The following is a 21,333-nucleotide window of genomic DNA, read 5'->3' as shown; positions in this document are numbered from 1 at the left end:
ACACGGTCAGTATATTAGAATCTACTGGAATCTAGAGAGGGTATTTCTTGCATATAGACTTAAATCCTATACATCTGGACTGATTTTTTTAATTTTTTATTTAATTTTATATTTTATATATTTAATATTTTATATATATAACTTACATTTGTTTTTTTATTTTTATTTTTGTATTTTAAGCTTTAATGTCTTATGACCATTTTATTTGGTGCAAGGTCCTAAAATCAGTATTCTGTTTTATAGAGCATGGTAGAATCAATTAAGCACTGCATTGTGTTGCTGCAGATTGCTAAAGTAAGTAAATTTTACTTTTGATTACTTTCATTTAATGAGATGTAAAAATCATAATGGCATTTTTCTTTTAGTAGCCAGGAGACTTGGTTCTGAAATAGATACCTTCCTACAGTAAATTGTATTGTGGGGTTACTGGTATATTGAACAACTGTTGTATTTGTATACTACCTTAGCAGCATGTGCCTGTTTTTGATAAGGTAATTTCTGATATGTGACTGGGAAAGAGGGGAGTATGTTTGAATGACTCACCCCTTCCTTCTGTTTTATCCATTATCACTGCTTGGAGCAAGAACATACTTTGCACAACCTTTCACAGATAAGTTTTTCTTAGGAGAAAAGGAATTAAATTTTAGCAAGAGTTTTTTTTCTTATCCATAATAAGGAATATAATAAGGACATACTTTTTTAATTGTAGATTTTTTTCTGGTACTAAACTACATTCGTGAACCACTACTTTAATTTGCTGTTCTTATTCATGGAGTAAAATATTTTGAATTACTGTGGTGCGGTAAAAATTTTGTGGTTATTGTGCGTGCTTTTCTGAAAAATTTTGGTGTATTCAGCTTAAATGTAGATTTGATTGCTTGGTATTTTGAGAAATAAGCACTTACTAGGTCAGGGCTCCATCTTTAGGACCTTATTTAACCATAATTTACTTCATTAGCGACCCCATCCCCAGGTACAGGCATCCTGGGAGTTAGAGCTTCATCTGAATTTGGCAGTAGTGTGTGGGGACACACAGATATTCACTCCTTAACAGCACTGTATCCTCAGTGCCTGGAACAGTTGCCTGACACATAGTAGGAGCCTGATAATTATAAATTTTGAATGGATGTTTCTAATGCATAATTTTTAATGGTTGCATAATTTAGTGTTTCCACTTTATGTGTTTTTTTTTTTATTTAGCCACCTCTCTGTTGTGCTGTTGGTAAACATGGCAGAACTTCTATCTAATATAAATACAATAGATTATTTAAATAATATAATATAAATTATATAAATTATAAATTACTAGTCAGTAATATAATATAAATTACTAGTCATTTTGGAAGACTGTCCTTCATTGACAGGTTAATAAAATGTTGAAAACAGCTACTTCGAGAGATTGCCACCTGAGATACCAAAGGGATATAAGAAGATAGCTAATCTAATACCTTTGTAGTTTGGAGTTTATTTAGTATTAGCTTCCTAGAGGCAGCATGGTATAGGTAGGATTTTAAATCCCTTCCAGTTATGATTCTTTAAATTTTTTTTTTTCATTCTTTAATTTTAATCTCACTACCAGAAGTTCCCCTCCTGCCTAAATGATTAATGCATTGGTTCCCAAACTTTGCTACCCATTGGAATCACCTGGGGATCTTTAACAAGTCTCCTGCCTGGCTCCCACTCCCAGACATTGTGTGGTAATAGCTATTAGGGTGTTACCTAGGCTTTGGGATTTTAAACTCCCAGGTGGTTGTAATATGCAGCGAAGTTTGGGCATCACTTGCTTAGTGGGATTTTCAGGTGGGTTCTGTTAGTTCAGAAGACCTCATTTTTTGTACCATAGATAGAGGCAGCTGGTGTTTCATGGGAAACTGCAGAGGACAGTGGTGTAGGTGGAAAAGAGCAGAAATAACCTGGGAGGCCCCTACATTAGAGGACTTGACCAGTTCTTTATCAAGATTAGGTGATAAGACTTATATGCCACAACTCATATGAGCAAGTGAAATTAATTTTAATAATTTCTTTGACTCAGTATTTCCAAAGTCATTTCAACATAAGCAGTATAAAAATTCATTAATGAGGAACTTCATATTCTTTTTTTTTTTTGTACTAAGTTTTTGGTATCTTGGGTGTATTTTACATTTTGAACCCAACTAAAAAATGGGCAAATAATTTGAACAGACATTTCTCCAAAGATATATGAATGCCTAATAAGCACAAGAAAAAATATTCAACATCACTATTCCTTAGTTAAAGGCAAATGAAAACCACAAGATGCCACTAGAATGGCTACAACAAAAAGACAACTACAGGGGTGATTCCATATTCACAAGTCCTGTGGATCCATTATTTATTTATTTTTTATTAATTGAAGTATAGTTGACAATGTTTCATTAGTTTTGGGTGTACAACACAGTGATTTGACAAGTTTATATATTATGCTATGTTTACCGCATTTTGAACCAGCTGCATTTCAAGTGCTCAGTATAGCCACATGTGACTAGTACCTCCCAAACTGGACAGTACAGGTCTAGATTATCCTTTCAAAGTAGATTGTATATTTAAGTTGTCTTTGAATTTCAGGTTATCTCCCCAGAACATTTTCCTTCATAGAGTTTTTGTTTTCATAAGTATTTGTAAATTTCTCTTTTGACTTTAAAAAATAACGGGTTTATTGGTGTTAATTTACATCTCATTTAAAGCGTATATTTCGGTGGTTTTTGATGTATTTTTAGTTGGGTTGCTTGTAATCTCATTGAGTTGTAGGAGTGATTTTATATCTTCTGAGAAGTCATTGCCTAATCCTATATCACAAAGATTGATTCCTGTGTTCTAAGAGTTTTAATGTTTTAGCTCATATTTGTTTATGATCCATTTGAGTTCATCTTTGTGGTGTGAGGGTAGGGGTCTAAATTATTTTTCTTCATGTAGATTTCCATTCGTCCTAGCCTCATCTGTTTAATCTCATCAAACTTGAATTAGTGTCTTTATTTTTTCTTGCATATAATTAGTAAGTGTGTTGGTCCATAATTAAGGGAGCTTTAACTAGACTGCATTGCGTTATTAGAGAGATGAGAGTATATTGTATGTATTTTGTTGGTAGGCATGGTTTTAAAAATACTGGAGTCCTCTGGTCAGATGTCTTCCCAAATTATGTTGCAATGATGTTTTTGTTCATTATCGTATTTCCAGATCTCAGTCTGTGATCAGAAAAAAACAGAAAATGTTTCATTAACATAATTCATATTGAATTCAGTCAAATCTCTAGTTCAGTAATACTTGAGATTTAGCTTTAGCTGACCGTGATTAAACACCACTTTTGTCATACTTATAAAACAAAAAGAAAACAATTTTTAAAAAGAAAGATGGAAGTGGGAGTGGGGAGGGGATGAATGTAGCCTTTTTAGGTAATAGAACAAAATCTGATTTGATTGTGCCTTAAAAGACCACAACAGTAAAAAAATAATGAACCCTGATTTAAAATAATCTGTAGGTAGCATATATTATTAGTTGAGAATATTTTGGGGAAAAGTTTGTCAGATATTGAAATTTATTTTAAATTATACCAGAATTAAAAGTGGTTGCTTTCTTAGATAATATACATACATAATGTGGTAATCCGTCACAGCATAGCAAACCCATCTAAACTGAGTGTCTTAAAATAGCAGCACTCATTCAAATTTTGCTCACAAATACGCAGTTTGGGTAGACCTCATGACTTGTTTCTGTCACAAAATGTCACCTATAATGACTTGATACAGAGCTAGAGGATCTCCTTTCAAGGTGGCTCACTCACATGCCTGAAAAGTTGGGAGTGGGGGCCTAGCTTCTTCTATATAGTCTTCTTTACAGCTGCTTGGATTTTTGTCACAGTATGGTGGTTTGGGCTCCTAGAAAACAAGGTGAAAATTTGTGACATTTCCATGACCTAGTCTTAGAAAATACATAGAGTCACTTCTGCTGTACTTAATGGTAGAGACCATCACAAAGGCCCCCCTATGTTCTAGGGTAAGGGTGAGCACTAGCTCTTACTGGGGCCATTTCTGGAAAATTTAATCTATCACAAGTATGTAATATTTCTTCCCAGGAAATCCCTTGGAAAAAGCAATTTAATATTTAGAAATTAATAGGGGAAGGCCAGAATTAAAGTGTCATCTGAGCAAGAAACTTTAGTTTCTCTTTCTCTATAATTCTCAATTTATTTTCAGCTGTGTCTGTTAAGAATTAACTGAGGGGCACCCGGGTGGCTCAGTGGGTTAAAGCCTCTGCCTTTGATTCAGGTCATGATCCCAGGGTCCTGGGATCGAGCCCCACATCAGGCTTTCTGCTCGGCAGGGCGCCTGCTTCCCCCTCCCTCTCTGCCTGCCTCTTCTGCCTACTTGTGATCTCTGTCTGTCAAATAAATAAATAAAATCTTAAAAAAAAAAAAAAGAATTAACTGAAATATTGAATATTCTAAATATATAGCTAATTTTTCAAATAGGGGGGAACCCCAGCATGAATTACACAGTTAAAATGCAGTCATTGTCAAGGATATGTAAAAGATACCTTCTGTGCCAGAAGTTCCCAATATCACCTTTAGGTTTGACGATTCTGATGATTTGCTTGGAGGACTCACAGGACCCAGTGTATGGTCATATTCATAGCTGCACTTCGTTAAACAAAGGATCCAAAGCAAAATTAGCAAAGGGAAAAGACACATGGGACAAAATCCAGAGGAAACCAGACACAAACTTCCAAGTATCCTCTCCTCTCCCAGTAGACTCAGACTGTGCTTACTTCCACCAGCAACAAATTGTGACAACATATGTGAAATTTTGGAGCATGTGCGTTGCTCAGTTGGTTAAGTCTCTGCCTTCCGCTCAGGTCATGATCTAAGGGTCCTGGGATCGAGCAGCACATGGGCTCCCTGCTCAGTGGGGAGTCTGCTTACAGCAGGGAGTCTGCTTAGCCTTCTCCCTCTGTCCTCCTCCCCCCTATGCTCGCTCGCTCTCCCTCCCTCTCTCCCTCTGTCTCAAAGAAAATCTTAAAAACAAACCCTCATGTAAAATGTTGTCTGAGAAGCTCATTGAAGACTCAACACCTACAGTTTTTCTTGGGACCTTGACATGTAAGCATCTCTACCTAACACAAGATTCCAGACTTCCAGAATGAAAGGTAGTTGTTAGCGTAAACCCTATTGTTTACTTAAACAGTTTAGGCACAGTGAGCCAGTCTTAACACATAAAGTGATGGGGACCCTCCTGAATTCCAAGTTCCTAGTCATTAGCCAAAGGTCAACTTTGCAGGCTGATAGGCCTGCTATGTTAATACTTTTCTGTACCTGCACTTAAAAGTATTCCCAAATCTTCAAATTGGTCTTGGTTGACCCTTCAATGTGTATATTTCTGAGTAAATTCAGTAGTTAAAGAAAAAGTTACAGATAAAAATGAGCTATAACTTGGCCATTATGTTTAAGACCAAGACCAAATACTGGTTTCTGTTAAAACTTTGAAATTTCAATTTCCAGATAGTATGAGCTAGAACTTTAAACAGTTTATTTAAAATTAAACATACTGTCTACATAATACAAATAATTGGGTTATAATTATAGAAATGAATATGTGTTGATAACTTTCCACCACCTTCTTCCTGAAGTACATCCTTAAGCAAGACAAAATAGCATATTAAGAACATGAATTCTGAAACCAGACTATTGGAATCCTCACTCCCCACCTCTCTCTGTCTCAATTTTCTCAAATGTCCAATAGGAATAATAATAGCACCTACCTTATAGAATTATTGGTGGAGTAAGTGGAATAATGCAGAATATTTGTCAGGTAGTAAGTTAATTCCTATGTCATTCCATGGATACAGTGATTATGTTTACTAAAAGAAAAACCATCTATTTAGAAAAGTATAATTCTTGGGCCTGTAGCCAGAAAACAGGAAATCATGTCTTATATCCCAAGTTTTTAAGGATATATGATTCTTATACTTTTTTTTTTTTAAAGATTTTTATTTATTTATTTGAGAGAGAGACCGTGAGAGAGAGCATGAGTGAGGAGAAGGTCAGAGAGAGAAGCAGACTCCCCATGGAGCTGGGAGCCTGATGTGGGACTCGATCCCGGGACTCCGGGATCATGACCTGAGCCGAAGGCAGTCGTCCAACCAACTGAGCCACCCAGGCGTCCCTATGATTCTTATACTTTTAAAGTGTAGTGAGAGTTGGGGGGTTGTGGGTACTTGGTATAATATACAGGGTCTTCAATCCTTAATTAGTGTATCTGCTGTTAATAGTTGATACTGATATGACTACACAGTTCCATCGGATATTAATAATGAATTTAATTAAGTGCCTATATAGAAAAACAATTGCCATGCTGCTGCTGCTGCTGGTTGTGTAGCCAGTGATGGAATTATGTTTGGCTTGTGATGTACAGATGGAATTACAATCTCAGTGGAAGCCAAAAAAGTTTTCTAACATTGTTACTTAATAGTAAAATAAGCTTTCATAATAGGAAAGCAAGTACACAAGGACTTACCTAAGTAAAAGAATGAAGTTAATATTTTTAACATTTTTCCTTAAGGACCAGTGTAATGCGGAGAAGCACGCAGATGGAATTATAGTAAGTTTAATCTAATCTTTTTCTTTCCCTTTACTTCTGCAGAGCATTATAACCAGTCATGTCAGGAGAAGCCTGAACTTCTACTCATTTTTCAACACAAAATTCCTGTTTTCACCTACTCACTGCTTTTTGTTGTTGATTCTTGCAATTTTCCTTAAGCTTCTAAAGTTAGCCATCTTTCAGCAATCATTTGCAGGGGAAATGTTAAAATTTTTCTAAGTGTTGGTTCAGATTGAATCACGTTGCATGTGTTAACATGAGGGGTTAATCATGGTATGAAAATACAGCTTTTATGACTAAGGCATAACTCACAATGCTTTATTTCTTGTCAAACTTCTTTTTTTCTCAGATGAAAGCAGAAGGGGAGGGAGGGATTCAGTATTGAAACATATCTTAATCTGCTTAATATTGTTAATTGGTTTCTATTTTATTTTTAGATTTTGTGTGTTGTGTTAACCGTCATTGCTACTGTGGTATATATATATTGTGTTTTTATTAGAACAAATTGCAACATGAATTCTTTCACTTATAGCCATTTTCTTATTCTTTCCTCCTCCTCAGCATTTTACTCTTCCCTTAGGTTCAACCTCTCCTTTAAAAAGAAAAGAAAATTTTATTGTGGGTATTTCCTATCTGGAAATAAAAGAGTTTGAAGATTGTATTTGGAGTGCCCCTATTTTTATGATAACTTCTCTTTAGAGGTCTCTAAAGTAGGAGGCCGCCCCTTTTTTTGTCCCAAGACTTTACAGATGTCTACTTGTCTGAGACCTGGAAACTTCAGAATCTTCAAACCCGTCTCATGATTGTACTTAAAAGGATAAGCATCTTATCTTTATATTTGGTTTAAAATGAAAAAAGTTAAATATCGATATTGTTTGCATATTTCTTGAGAAGCCAGAGATAAGAGAAGAAGCATTTTAAAAATTTGAGTTAAAGACATTGGAATTTTTATCTTTCTTTTCACAGTTTGAGTTCAGAGTTTGAGCCAGAGTAATATAATACAATTATGTGATCTAAATACAGTGTGATGTAATGTAGTATCTTTTCCTGAGCTACCACTTAATATTGTAAGCCTCATGGAAAAGGACTATATATGTTGTCTAACATGTTATGGTCCCCAAAGATCCTAAGGAAAATCATGTTGGCAATTACTTTTCTCTCTTTTTCCTCAAAGCAAAATTACTTTTTATTATGTTAAGAAAATTGGCAGGTGTTTTTTGTTTTGTTTTTTTAAGATTTTATTTATTTGACAGAGAGAGAGCACAAGTAGGCAGAGTGGCAGGCAGAGGGAGAGGGAGAAACAGGCTCTCCACTGAGCAGGGAGCGCAGTGCAGTACTCAATCCCAGGACCCTGAGATCATGTCCTGAGCCAAAACCAAGCTGCTTAACCAGCTGAGCTACCCAGACACCCCCCAAATTGGCAGTTTTACACACCAAAAATGCTTGGTCATTTGCATTTAAAAACATCTAGAAAGTTTATACTTAGAAAAAAAATCTAAACTTTTAGAAAATAACTATGCTTGAATCACTGATCAAAAACTATAGCATTTTTCTTTAAGAGTTTTTATTTTTAAAAAGGGAAGCATTCATGGTTCAAATCTTAGACCCACACAGCTAGAACCTGGCCCTGCTACTCACTAGTTGTGATCTTAAGCAGGTTACTTGACCTTTGAGCCTCAGTTTCCTCACCTTTAAAGAATGGTGGCTAGTTCTACGTCAGATGAACATTGTTATAAGGTACAGGATGAGCACAGAATCAATAAATGCTAGCTAGCTATACATAAATACATGTACATATAATTTTTATTTTACGTAAATGTTATTAATGTTAGAGCTGGTTAAAGCTGAGGATTATTTGTGCTTCTAAAGCTCTGCACATTCATTTTCAAAGCAAGGTGTAGAATGTCATTTGACATATTTTAGCCTGAAATTGATTGAACAAGGGCTGTAGATAAGTATGGAATAGTTACATTTTCTATTAAAGCAAGCAACAAAAGATATTTGGTACTTATACATGCAAAAATCTGATCTTCAGATTAGCTAAATCTTTAGATTTAGAACATTTCATCTGGAAGACAAAAGATTACATTCAAAAGATAGAATTTTGCTGGTCCCTTTTTCCAAAGTTAGTCTCTTCAGTCTCTTCTTACATAAAAGGTGCAGATAAGGAGGTGACATACTCTCCTTCCTGTGAATTGATATTAATGGTGGGATTTTGCCTTTGTAAAGCACTTGGAGTTCTTTGAAGAAAACCATTAGGTAAAAACAAGGAATTTATACTAAAAACAGCTGCAGGACTTGTTGAGACATTTGTTTAGTTATTATGTGCTGGTCCAGTATCTGAAGATAGAATCATAAAGCAATAACCAGAAAGCCCCTGTAGAACATACAATCCAGACATTTCTTCATGTTACAGAATGGGAAAGCGAGGACCATAGTAGATAAAAGGCTTGCCAAATCTTGGTAGAATAAGGACTCTAAGGAATTAAAATTCCAAGTCTGTTTTATCTGTGCCTCTTCCCAGTACTTCAAAACCTTCCCTACTTCATTTTATTAGGGTTTTTATTAGTGATTATTTTCAGGGTCTCTTCTCTAAGTATCCTTTATTTTCCTGTTAAAATATTTATAGTCAGTAGACTATTGTTGTGACAAACATCAGGCATTCTTGTGCTCAAGTCAGTTGATTTAAGAGATCAGATTTAATGATTTTTAATATTTAAGCAGAGAAGGGGGTTTAAAAAAAAAAACAAACTTAGGCTTTAAATGAGAATGCTATAAAAACTTTCCCCTTAACTCAGTTTCCATTGCTAGGGGCTTCTAAATTTTTATGAATACTTTTGGGGCTCATTCATCAGTAAAGTATTTCTCTTCTAAATCTGTTTCAGTATTTCCTATTATAAGCCTTCCCAATACATATTTGAAGTTTAGTTTTCTGGAGCACAGAAAACTAAAGAACTTAAAATAACGTTCTTTCTTGGGTTTTATCTGGTATAGTCTTCTAAATGATAGATCTAAATTTTACTCTGGCAAAGACCTTAGTTTAAACTTAACTACCCACCTCCAAGTAAAAAAGCATCAGTAAACTATGGAGTCTTGTTTTTAAAATGTCCTCATGCTGGTAGAGTAAGTTCTTGGCTTGAAATCAGAAAGACCTAGACTTTTTTTTCCTCTAAAACTGTAACTGCATATTTACTTTTTTTCTTCTAAATCCTCAAAAAGAAAGCTTTCTTCCCTGCACCCCCCAATTAGAAAATAATATCACTTTGCATTTAGTGACTATAAAACTAGGTACCTGTACATTGTGTACACAGTGATAGAAGGTGGCAATAGTATGAGATGGAAAAATAAAATCCCAGTGGTGCAGGTATATTTACCAGTTGTAGTTGTAATGTTTAATAACATCAAAGTAAGAGAGAGTATTTCCATCTTCAATAGAGAAACATTATTTGTGGTGAATTAAGAATTAAGTGAGAAGTACTGAACTGAATTCAGAAGTTACTATTTTTACTTCCTGAAATTTTCCCACACCATTTTACAACTCTTTGCAGGTTTTTTCATTTAGCTTTATCTTTCCATATGACAGAAATTCTTTCATTTTCCCTCCTTACTATGTTTTGTTTTTTAAGAAACTCTTAGACTTCTATATCATAAATGCATTTCATTTCTTCTTTGCATTTTGATCAGCATCTCTATATAGCTACCCTCAGGACTTTGCTGTCAGAAATGTGGGCATTTCATACATTTGGGAGGGTGAGCACTGGAAGGGCATTTAATTAAAAATAACTATACTGTGTTTCTTTATCTCAGAGTACTATTAATCCTGTAGATGCAATATATCAACCTAGTCCTTTGGAACCTGTGATCAACACAATGCCTACCCAGACTGTCTTACCTCCAGGTATGGTATTTGCAAAAATGTTTCAATTTCATTGATTAGAAAAAACTTAATTTGTGCAGCTATCATAAATCTTGAAGGGCTCATTTTTGGTTTTATTGTTTTGTCTTTTTTCTTTTTTTAAGATTTTATTTATTTGATAGAATGAGAGAGCACAAGCAGGGGCAGCGGCAGAGGGAGAGGGAAAAGCAGGCTCCCTACTAAGCAGGTAGCCCAATGTGGGGCTCGATCCTAAGACCTTGGGATCATGACCTGAGCAGAAAGCAGACGCTTAACCAGCTGAGGCACCCAGGCACCCTTCGTTTTTGTTTGTTTGTTTGTTTGTTTTGTTTGTTTTGTTTTATTTATTTATTTGACAGACAGAAGTAGGCAGAGAGAGAGGAGGAAGCAGTCTCCCCCCCGCCCCCGCTGAGCAGAGAGTCTGATGCGGGGCTCGATCCCAGGACCTTGGGATCATGACCTGAGCCGAAGGCAGAGGCTTTAACCCACTGAGCCACCCAGGTGCCCCCGTTTTGTTTTTTAATAAACAAAAGGAATCACAAAAATATAGAGCAGCAGAAAATGAACTGGAAAAAGATGATAATATTTTTGGTTTGGGGGATTTTTTTAATACAGTGAAAGAGCTTTTGGTTTTCATAGTGAGATGAAAGGAAAACATGGTTACTAAGACTTAGATTAGCTGGTGGGACAGAATCCTATGACCCAGGATTCATGCTACCAAAGAGGTCTTAAAATACATTGACCTACTTGAAGGTAATCTAGAAACTTTCTATTTTGGGATACTTTTTATAGCTATGAAGAATACAAATGTTTTCTTCTTGATGGTGAACTCTAGGTAATGGAAGGGAAAGGTGAAATTTGTTACGCCTATCGATTAGAAAGACCTGTATTTTTAAGTATAGAGTAATCAATAGTATTTTTTTTTTAAACTAACAAAGGAAGGCTTAGGGACAACAGCTATGTGTATGAATTCCTTTTACCTTCTGTTGAATCCAAAATTTCTGCTTTCTCAATGATTTAGTTAGGTCAGAAATTGTAACAAAAAAATCCCTTTAAAAATACTTTAAAATAAGGGTGTCGGGGTGGCTCAGTCGTTAAGCATCTGCCTTCAGCTCAGGTCATGTTCCCAGGGTCCTGGGATTGAACCCCACATCTGGCTCCCTGCTCAGCGGAAAGCCTGCTTCTCCCTCTCCCACTCCCCCTGCTTCTGTTCCTCTCTCACTGTGTCTCTCTGTCAAATAAATAAATAAAATCTTTAAAAAAAAAAAAAACACCTTAAAAGTATGTGAAATGCTTTTGTGAATTTTGATTCTTTAAGAGAATGAACATAGTATCTTGGGCTAAAGAGGAAATACTACTGTGCCCCTATTTTATTTCTTTAAAGATTTGTGTATTTTTAAGATTTATTTATTTATTTGTCGGTGAGAGAGAGAGAGAGACGGACACAAGCAGGGGGAATGGCAGGCAGAGGAAGAAGCAGGCTCCCTGCTGAGCAAGGAGCCCAATACGGGACTTGATGCCAGGACTCTGGAATCATGACCTGAGCCAAAGGCAGATGCATAACCAACTGAGCTATCCAGGCGCCCCTAAGGATTTACTTATTTTAGAGAGAGAGAGAGCATGCATGTATGTGCAAGAGGGAGAGGGAAAGAATCTCAAGCAGGCTCCCCACTATGTGCAGAGCCCTAGTGCAGGGCTTGATTCCATGACCCTGAGGCCAGACCTGAGCCAAAATCAAGAGTGGGACACTCAACCAACTGAGCCACCCAGGTGTCCCATGTGCCTCATTTTAAAATGATTTTATGTGGTTTGATGCTTAGAAAGACTTTATCATCAGAAGCGTTTGCTAGTTTTATAGAGCATTTTTGCTGAGGTTTTGGCCTGCCTTTATTAGTCTCTTGATATCCTAATGTTTTAGATAAAATGGTAGTTTATCACCATTGAGTTTAAAGGGGAGAGAAGGTCCGGAAGAGGGAGCAGCATGGAACTTGACTTAATGGAAGACAGTTTTAAAAATTACTGATCTTTAGGATTTTGAATTCCACACAGTTGCAGTTAACACAGTTGTATTTGGCTTTTTTTTCTAACTTATTTCATATGTTCAAATCTTCTAGAACCTTCTCAGTTATGTAAGTCAGAACAGCGTCCATCTTCGCTACCTGTTGGACCTGTATTAACTACCTTGGGACATCATCAGACTCCGACACCAAATAGTACAGGTACAAATTTATATAATTTCTTTAATTCTCATAACTCCCCATTAACATTTAAGGTTTGTGTTTGATTGCTGATGGGGAAAAGGGTGAAATGTGTTACATATTTGTGTTGGAGGTACAATTTTACCATCATTCTATACATGAAGTGGTTAACTTTGTGATAGAACCAGAAGCTTGAGTAGTAATTGCCTTTTTTTTTTTTTTTCTGGAAGATTTTATTTGTTTTGACACAGAGTTGGGGGAGAGCAAGTTGTGCCACAAGCAAGGCACCAGCGGGCAGAAGGAGAAGGAGGCTCCCTGCTGAGCAAGGAGCCTGCTGTGGAGCTGATCCCAGGACTTTGGGATCACAACCCGAGCCGAAGGCTGTTGCTTAACTGACTGAGCCACCCTGGCACCCCAGATATATGTATATATATATATGTATATACATATATATATATATATATTTATTTAGTAAACAATGTTACATTAGTTTCAGGTGACACCTTAGTGATTTGACAAGTTTATACGTTATGCTGTGTTCCCCCAAGTGTGTAGCTACCATCTGTCCTGTTAATCACTGTTACGCTATCATTGACTATATTCCCTATGCTGTGCCTGTTATTCCTATGACTTACTCATTCCATAACTGGAATCCTGTATTCCCCTCTCCCCTTCATCCATTTTGCTCAACCCTCCACCCCTCTCCTGTCTGGCAACCATCATTTTATTATCTGTATTACAGGCCTGATTCTGCTTTTTGTTTATTTGTGGAGTTTTTTGTTTGTTATGTTTTTAAATCATAAGTGGAGTCATGTGGTATTTGTCTCTCTCAGTTGGGCTTATTTCACTTAGCATATTATACCTCTAGGTTCATCCATGGTGTCTCAAATGGCACAATCTCATCCTTTTTATGGCTGTGTAATATTCCTCTGTGTGTGTGTACACACCACATTTTCTTTGATTATTCACCTGTTAATGGGTACAGGTTGCTTCTATATCTTGGTTGTTGTAAATAATGCTGCAGTAAGCATAGAGGTGTGTGTATCTTTCTGAATTAGTGTTTCTTTTCTTTTTTTTAAAGATTTTATTTATTTGCCAGAGATAGAGAGAGTACACACAAGCAGGCAGAGAGGCAGGCAGAGGTAGCGAGAGAAGCAGGCTCCCTGCTGAGCAAGGAGCCCAATGCGGGACTCGATCCCAGAACCTTGGGATCACGACCTGAGCCAAAGGCAGTGGCCCAACCGACTGAGCCACCCAGGCGTCCCCTGAATTAGTGTTTCTAACACTTGTTATTTCCTGTCATTTTGACTTTAGCCATTCTGTCTGGTGTAAGATGATATCATTGTGGTTTTGATTTGCATTTTGATGATTCATGACGTTGAGCACCTCTTCATCTGTCTGTTGACCATCTGTACTTCTTTGGAAAATGTTTATTCAGTCCTCTGGCGCCCCCCCGCCTTCTTTCTCTGCCCCTTTTTAAATCAGATTTTTTTTTTTTTTGTATTGAGTTGTAGAAGTTCTTTGTATATTATGAATATTAAGCCTTCATTGGACATACCATTTGCAGATATCTTCTCCCATTCACTAAGGTGTCCTTTTGTTTTGTCGATAGCTTCCTTCGCTGTGGAAATCTTTTGATTTTTATGTAATCCCTATTGTTTATTTTTGCCTTTGTTTGCCCTGCCTCAGACGCATCTGGAAAAACATGCTACAGCCGATGTCAGAGAAATTCTTGCCTGTGCTCTTTTCTAGGATTTTTATGGTTTCAAGTCTCACATTTAGATCTTCAATCCATTTTTTAGTGTATTTTTGTGTATAGTGTTAGAAAGTGTTCAGTTTCATCTTTTACCTGCAGCTGTCCAGCCTTCCCAGCACCATTTCTTGGAGAGACTGTCTTTTCCCCATTATATAATCTTGGCTTCCTTTGTCACAGGTTAAGTGTTCTTGCCTTCTTTGTCATGGATTGACTGTATAATCATGGATTTACTTTGTGGGGTATGTGTTCTATGCCACTGATCTGGCCGTACCATACTGTTTTGATCATCACAGCTTTGTAGTATATTTCGAAATCTGGTGTTGTAATACTTCCACTTTATTCTTCTTTCTCAGGACTACTTTGGGTACTGGGGTTTTTCTGTGGTTCTGTACAAATTTTAGTACTATTTCTCCTAGTTCTGTGAAAATATATTATGTATTCTTCTTGTTGTTTTAACCTGAATGACATCATGTGTTTCTGTGACTTAGTCTTTTCATTTAACATAGAACATTTAGAGAGCTTTCTGTGTTTCTACTGTTAGGTCTGCAATGTTCTCTTTATGGCTGCCTGAGCACATATTACCTGTTTTTCTGTTGATGGACATTTAGGTTGTTTCCAGGATTTTCCCATTACAAACAGTACTTAGTGAATCTCCTTGTACAAGCACTTTTGGCACATATATTTTTTTAAGGTTAAATGTATTATTCTTTCACATTTTTGTCATTTTATAAGCAAAAAAAGATACTTCATTTTAACATGTATTCTCTTTATTTAGACTATGGCCTTTATTTTTCCCTGTAATTTACAGGCATACTATCAGTGTTAGTATTAGATTAATTTCTTGTTTGAAAACTGATTAGTTTTATGTTGAGAACAACTCAGAGGAAAACTTCATGCTTTTGTCCCTGTTATGCCTCGAGGGGGTAGGGGGTGAGCCCCTGTTTGTTGCTCCACAGATTTCTTTCCCATCCAAGTACTAACCAGGCCCGACCCTGCTTAGCTTCCGAGATCAGACGAGATCGGGCGCGTTCAGGGTGGTATGGCCGTAGACCACAGATTTCTTTCTTAGTCAGGACTTTCCTCCTGTCCTGTAATAATGAAAATTACCTTGCGACTTTAGCCCATTTTGAAATTTGAATTAGTAAAGATGCTGATACTGTTACTTTGTTCTTTAATATTTAACAGCTTGGGCCGCTGTCTTCTGAATTTGAAAGAAAGCAAAAATAGCTCTTATTTGAAGTTCTTGGGAAAATACAAGTAATTTGAATAATGAGCTTGAAATGTTTGGCTGACTTTTTCCCTGTATTTCATTACTTGTATCACCTTTTGTTCATTTTAAAAATAGTACCTGTGTTTTCTTTTTTGTTTTGTTTTGTTTTTTGTTTTTAATGTAAAAGGATACTCTAGGAGACCTGAGTGACTCAGTCAGTTAAGCATCAGACTCTTGATTTCGGCTCAGGTCACGATCTCAGGGTCTTGAGACAGAGCCCTGCATCGGATCGGGCACATTTGGTTGGTGAGGGGCCTACTTAAGATCCTCACTCTCCCTGGGGCTCCTGGGTGGCTCAGTCTGGGATGGAGCCCCATGTCAGGCTCCCTGCTCAGCAGAGAGCCTGCTTCTCTCCTGCGGCTCTGGTTACTTGTGCTCTCTCTGTCAAATAAATAAATATTATAAATAAATAAAGATTCTCGTTCTCCCTGTCTCTCCCTCTTTCTCTCTCTCTCAAAAAAAAAAAAAGATACTTTGGTTTCTCTTCAGATTATATAAAATCTTTCACTTTTTACTAAAGAAAGGATTTTGTCAGCTTGGAAACAGTCAGAATTGTCTGTTTAGAGATACATAAAATCAGTTACAAACTTTGAAAAAGTGGGTATTCTTCCTGTGTACATTTAGGATAATTATAATAAATAATTTAGGATATAAATTATTTCAGAAGATAACTTTTAAAATACAGCATTTTAGAGTAGGTATATTTAAAGGACTTTTAGAAATGAAATTAACATGTGATTTATTTCTTGCTTTTTTCCAACCTAATTTCTTCTTCACCTTTCCTTAACTCTCTCTTTGATACAAAAAAGAAACAAGGTAACAACTGAGGAAAAAAAATATTGTTTGTTCTTTCAGGAAAACTCAGTTTTTTGTGTTTGTTGGTTTTTTTGGTTTTCGTGGTGTTTTTTTTTTTTTTTTTTTTTTCCCCAAACTCATTTTCTTCTTGGACACATTTTTAATTGTGTGATCACCTGGAGTGTTTGCATGTTACTTAATCATTTTTAATTCCTGGGTGGTTTGGGGCTTTATTATTATTATTATTACTATTATTGCCTATTTCAGTAAGAGAAAGTCTCTTTCCAGTTTTACTGCCAGTATTGCAGGGAGCGGGGAATTTAAAGTTATTTGCTAAGATGAACTATATTTGGAATTTCCACAGTAGGATTACCTTTTTTGGTGCAAACTTTTTCTGTTAATGTTTTTAAAATATCTTTGTGAACATGGCAACTAAATGTGGCAGGTGGATGTGCTTTTTCTCTAACTGTTGACGCAAGAATGGGCTAACAATCCGTGGGTGACTGTGGATTCATTTTTGTTGCTGCTGTTTCTCAACTTCTATAATTGTGGCCTTGGTTTTTAGATTACTAGCATTGACTTAATTAAGTTTAATCTCTGTCAAGCATCTATAGCAGATTGGCATAAATTGCCAAGAGCCTGTAGATGCTCTATAAACACTTGTTGAATTAATCTCAGTAGTCCTTCATGGTTTGATACTTTTATTGTTTGTTACTAGACAGTGAATCATGATCACAGAGATTAGATAGTAGTCTTTCTGTGGATCTCTGTTAATTTCCGTTTCCTTAGACTGCTTAGGTATAGAAAGATGTTTTTTCTAGTCCTTTACTTTTCCACTTTCTTCCCATAGTAGACCTCTGTTTTTCTTTGCCCCTGAGCCCCAGGCACCTGACTTTGACGTAGGTAGAAAAGAAGTAAGGAGTTTGGATGTTGAGTGCTAGGGCTGTGTGTGGTGCTTTTGTGTTTTCACGTAACTGCCAAAACATAATGACTAATGTGAATGTGATATCCTGGACAATATTTTAACTTTCATGTGGTCTTTGGTATTCTTTCCATTATGCATTCTCATTGTGTCCCTGCTGCATTTTAAAAATATCTGGTTATGTAGTATAAAATAGGAGGCCTGGCTCTCCATTGGTATTGTATCTGTTGTGGGGCTTCAGACTCCAGAACTCCCACACTGTGATTACAATAGAAAGAGCTCCCTTTCTAATTATGGGTATTTATAAATGGGAACATAGCAGTTTTTCATTTAAAAGTCTATGTCCCATTCTATTACGTGATTTGCCTTTTTCTTTGGCTAGGTTAAGTGTTGATTTTCTTTGCAGAGAGCGTAAGGACTTCTGCCAACTTAACTTTTCTTGATTTTAGTAAAGTCCGTTTTGACTCCATCTCCCTAATTTTTTTTTCCCTCTATTACCAACATTGTCTCCTAATTTAAAATGTTTTTACTTCCTAGGCAGTGGGCACTCACCACCTAGTAGCAGTTTGACTTCTCCAAGCCATGTCAACTTGTCTCCAAATACTGTCCCCGAGTTCTCTTATTCTAGCAGTGAAGACGAATTCTATGATGCTGATGAATTCCATCAAAGTGGCTCATCCCCAAAGCGCTTAATAGAGTAAGTAATTGAGCTATGTATTTAAATGACTCTTGATTTTAAAAATTAATTTTATTTTGAGACTGGTGGGATTGACAGACTCCCTTATAATAAAGCTGCTTTTTTGATTGGCTTATTGAGCAAAGCCAGTTCTGTGACTTTTGACTTAATTCAAATACTTTTGACTTAATTCAAATAGAATAAATTAGCATCAGCTAAAGTAATATGCCAGTATTGTTAATTGAACTCCTGACATTATTTCTATAGTGCTAACATTAGAAGATCAGATGAGAGTGAGAAAGCTAGAAAGTATTATACAAATAAGAGGGCACCATTACTTGTTTTATATTAGAGTGGAGATACACAACACCTGTAAGCCAGGCACTATACTAGTGGAGGAATGATCCAGAGCTGAAAAAAGCCCCAGTTCCTGCCTTCAGGGAACTTGCTGCAGGCATAATCCAGTGGGATCTGTGCTAAGCACAGAAAGCCAGGGAGCATTTTGAAGTCCTTAGAAGTGAGGGAAGGATTCACAGAGGAGGGAGGGGGTGTGATTGTAAGGTAAGAATGTGAGTGAGCAGGGAGAAGGGACATGGCAGTAAGGAGGGGAAAATGGAAATGTTTTCTTGGAGATAGAACCCTTTTAAGGCAGGCCTGTAGACAAAGGGAGAGGAGTTGGGCTACTTTGGGGGAGCTGTAATTTGTTGAATTTGGCTGTAGCACAAGTTGTTTTTAAAAAAAAAAAAAAAAGACGCAGAAGGTGTTGTTGAAAAAGGCCAGGTCATCTAAGACTCCTTTAGCCTTTTACAAATTTTGGACATTTCCTCACAAAAAATAGTAGTTGCTGGTTAGGTCTGCATTTTAGAAAAATAGACTGCCTAGATTGTGTTTAGAATTGAATGAAGTGGGGCTGCATTACAGGTAGGGAGATCAGCCTAAACGGGGTACTAAATTGAGAAATGTTGGTAGACTTCGGTAAGATAATAGCATGGGAATGAGGGAAGCATGTGGATTCCAGGCAGATTTTGATAGATATTGATGATAGATTTTCCCTCATTAGAAGATATTTGACTGGTTTTTTACCATTGAAAAAGCTAGGTATGTTCCATTGCAAAACAAGGCTTTATATTTGTAAAGTCATTTACCTGGTAGCTGATAAGCAAAACATGGCCTGCTATAGTTGCCATGGTTAAGACTTTGGATTTTAGAATCTCAGAAAGAATAGATCTAAATCTGGTTTGCTTCAGAGGGGTGTGATCTTGGGCGGCCGGCTAGTCAGTCAGCAGAGCGTGCAGCTCATGATCCTTGGGGTTCTAAATTCCAGCCCCACGTTGGATATATAGAGATTGCTTAAAAAAATAATTAAAAAACAACAACAACAGGGGTACCTGGGTGGCTCAGTCAGTTAAACAGCTGCCTTGGGCTCAGGTCATGATCCTGGGGTCCTTGGATCGACCCCCATGTCAGGCTCCCTGCTCCGTGGAGAGCCTGCTTCTCCTTCTTCCGCTCTTCCTGCTTTTGTGCACTCGCTCGCACTCAAATAAATAAAATCTTCAAAAACAACAACAAAGGTGTGTGATCTTAGTCAAGTTATTTAACCTATTTAATCCTCAGTTTCCTCATTTGTAAAATGAGGATAAATAATAGTTTAAACTTCAAGGGGTCATTGTGAATATTTAAATGAGAATAATGTCAGTCAAGTGCTTAATAAAGTATCTGGCATTAAGCACTCAAATATAGCAAATTAATATTTATTTGCTTTAATGTTACTTGTGTTTATTATAGATACAGTTGGCTTAATTTTTGTTGAGCCTTTTTTCCAACTCTGCTGCTTTCTCAGGAGTTGGTATTATTGTTACAGCTTGAGGTTTGCTTTGTAGGATGATGCAAATTTGAAAATGATTATATGTGAATTTGTAAGCCCAGTACATCGGCCACCCAGCCAATTCTTAGGCCTCATATCTTGGTTTCTTTTAACGAGAAATACTGTATAGGACTGTGGTTTTTTCTTTCTTTCTTTCTTTCTTTCTTTCTTTCTTTCTTTCTTTCTTTCTTTCTTTCTTTCTTTCTTCGTTTTTTTAAGATTTTATTTTATTTGACAGAAATCACAAGTAGGCAAAGAGGCAGTCAGAGAGAGAGGGGGAAGCAGGCTTCCTGAGCAAAGAGCTGGATGCGGTGCTTGATCTCAGGGTCCTGAGATCACGACTTGAGCCGAAGGCAGAGGCTTAACCCACTGAGCCACCTAGGTGCCCCCTAGTTTTCTTAAGTGTACACATGAACTTAGAAATACAGTATTCCTATACAGTTGGATCATAACTCTTCAAAATCTCAAAATTTGTAAGGAAAATGATGGACTGGTTCAAGAAGTTTTGTGTCTTAGTGGATCAAATTCAGTTTTTGAATGTGGGAAAAAGTGAACTATCTGTGATATAGGTGTGATACAGTGACTGGTAAGCCATGAGACTAAAGGAAGAGAGGTTTGAACCCACAACTCAAGACCAGTTTAGCAGAAAGGCTTGGTTTAGCATCTTGGTTTCTTTTTTTTTAAAGATTTTATTTATTTATTTGACAGAGAGAGATCACAAGTAGACAGAGAGGCAGGCAGAGAGAGAGAGAGAGAGGGAAGCAGGCTCCCTGCTGAGCAGAGAGCCCGATGCGGGACTCGATCCCAGGACCCTGAGATCATGACCTGAGCCTAAGGCAGCGGCCTAACCCACTGAGCCACCCAGGCGCCCAGCATCTTGGTTTCTTAATGGTGTATGGGGGGAAATAAACTATTGAGAAACCATTATTAGCAGTTTGCTAGTAGGAATTACCTTTAATTTTGAAAAAAAAAAAAAAAATTTTTTTTTTTTTAATGATAGTGGGGTTAAAAGGAAATAAGCATTTGGAAGAAAATTCTGATAAAACTTACTATTGATTTTTGATGTTTCCAAGCAAGTTTTCTTTAAACAGAACCAAGAATGATATATCGAACATTAGGTGTTATGCTAAACAGAGTACAATTGAATATCAAAACGGATTCATCTGTCCTCCAGAAGCATAAAACCATATTCAGGAAAGCTTATAGTATCTGAGTCTGGCCCCAGTTTCAAGGGGTTCTCCTGAAATTTTTATGAAATAGGAAATTTTAAAATACTTAGTTGTTGTACATGTAATAGGCATGTCTGCAGAGTCACTGGTAGGCTCATGGGCTTTTCTCTTTTCTCCTTG

General features: G+C 36.7%; 1 protein-coding gene across 7 annotated transcripts in view; it reads left to right on the top strand.

Annotated features, from left to right (window-relative positions):
• The window catches only part of OSBPL9 (oxysterol binding protein like 9), a 177,945-nt gene that overhangs the window by 130,460 nt on the left and 26,152 nt on the right, over positions 1-21,333 (top strand). For 5 of the 7 annotated variants that reach the window (XM_047727123.1, XM_047727126.1, XM_047727122.1 and 2 more), the window contains 5 exons: positions 244-294; positions 6,570-6,608; positions 10,416-10,506; positions 12,618-12,722; positions 17,982-18,141. In XM_047727123.1, coding sequence (XP_047583079.1) covers positions 244-294; positions 6,570-6,608; positions 10,416-10,506; positions 12,618-12,722; positions 17,982-18,141 — 446 coding nt within the window. The remainder of the gene's footprint in view (positions 1-243; positions 295-6,569; positions 6,609-10,415; positions 10,507-12,617; positions 12,723-17,981; positions 18,142-21,333) is intronic. The other 2 variants (XM_047727125.1, XM_047727124.1) reach the window with 1 other exon arrangement.

Source organism: Lutra lutra, chromosome 4, assembly GCF_902655055.1.
Source record: "Lutra lutra chromosome 4, mLutLut1.2, whole genome shotgun sequence".
NCBI classification, from domain to species: domain Eukaryota; kingdom Metazoa; phylum Chordata; class Mammalia; order Carnivora; family Mustelidae; genus Lutra; species Lutra lutra.
The sequence above is the reverse complement of the archived record's forward strand: the minus strand, read 5'-3'. Positions and strand labels throughout refer to the sequence as shown.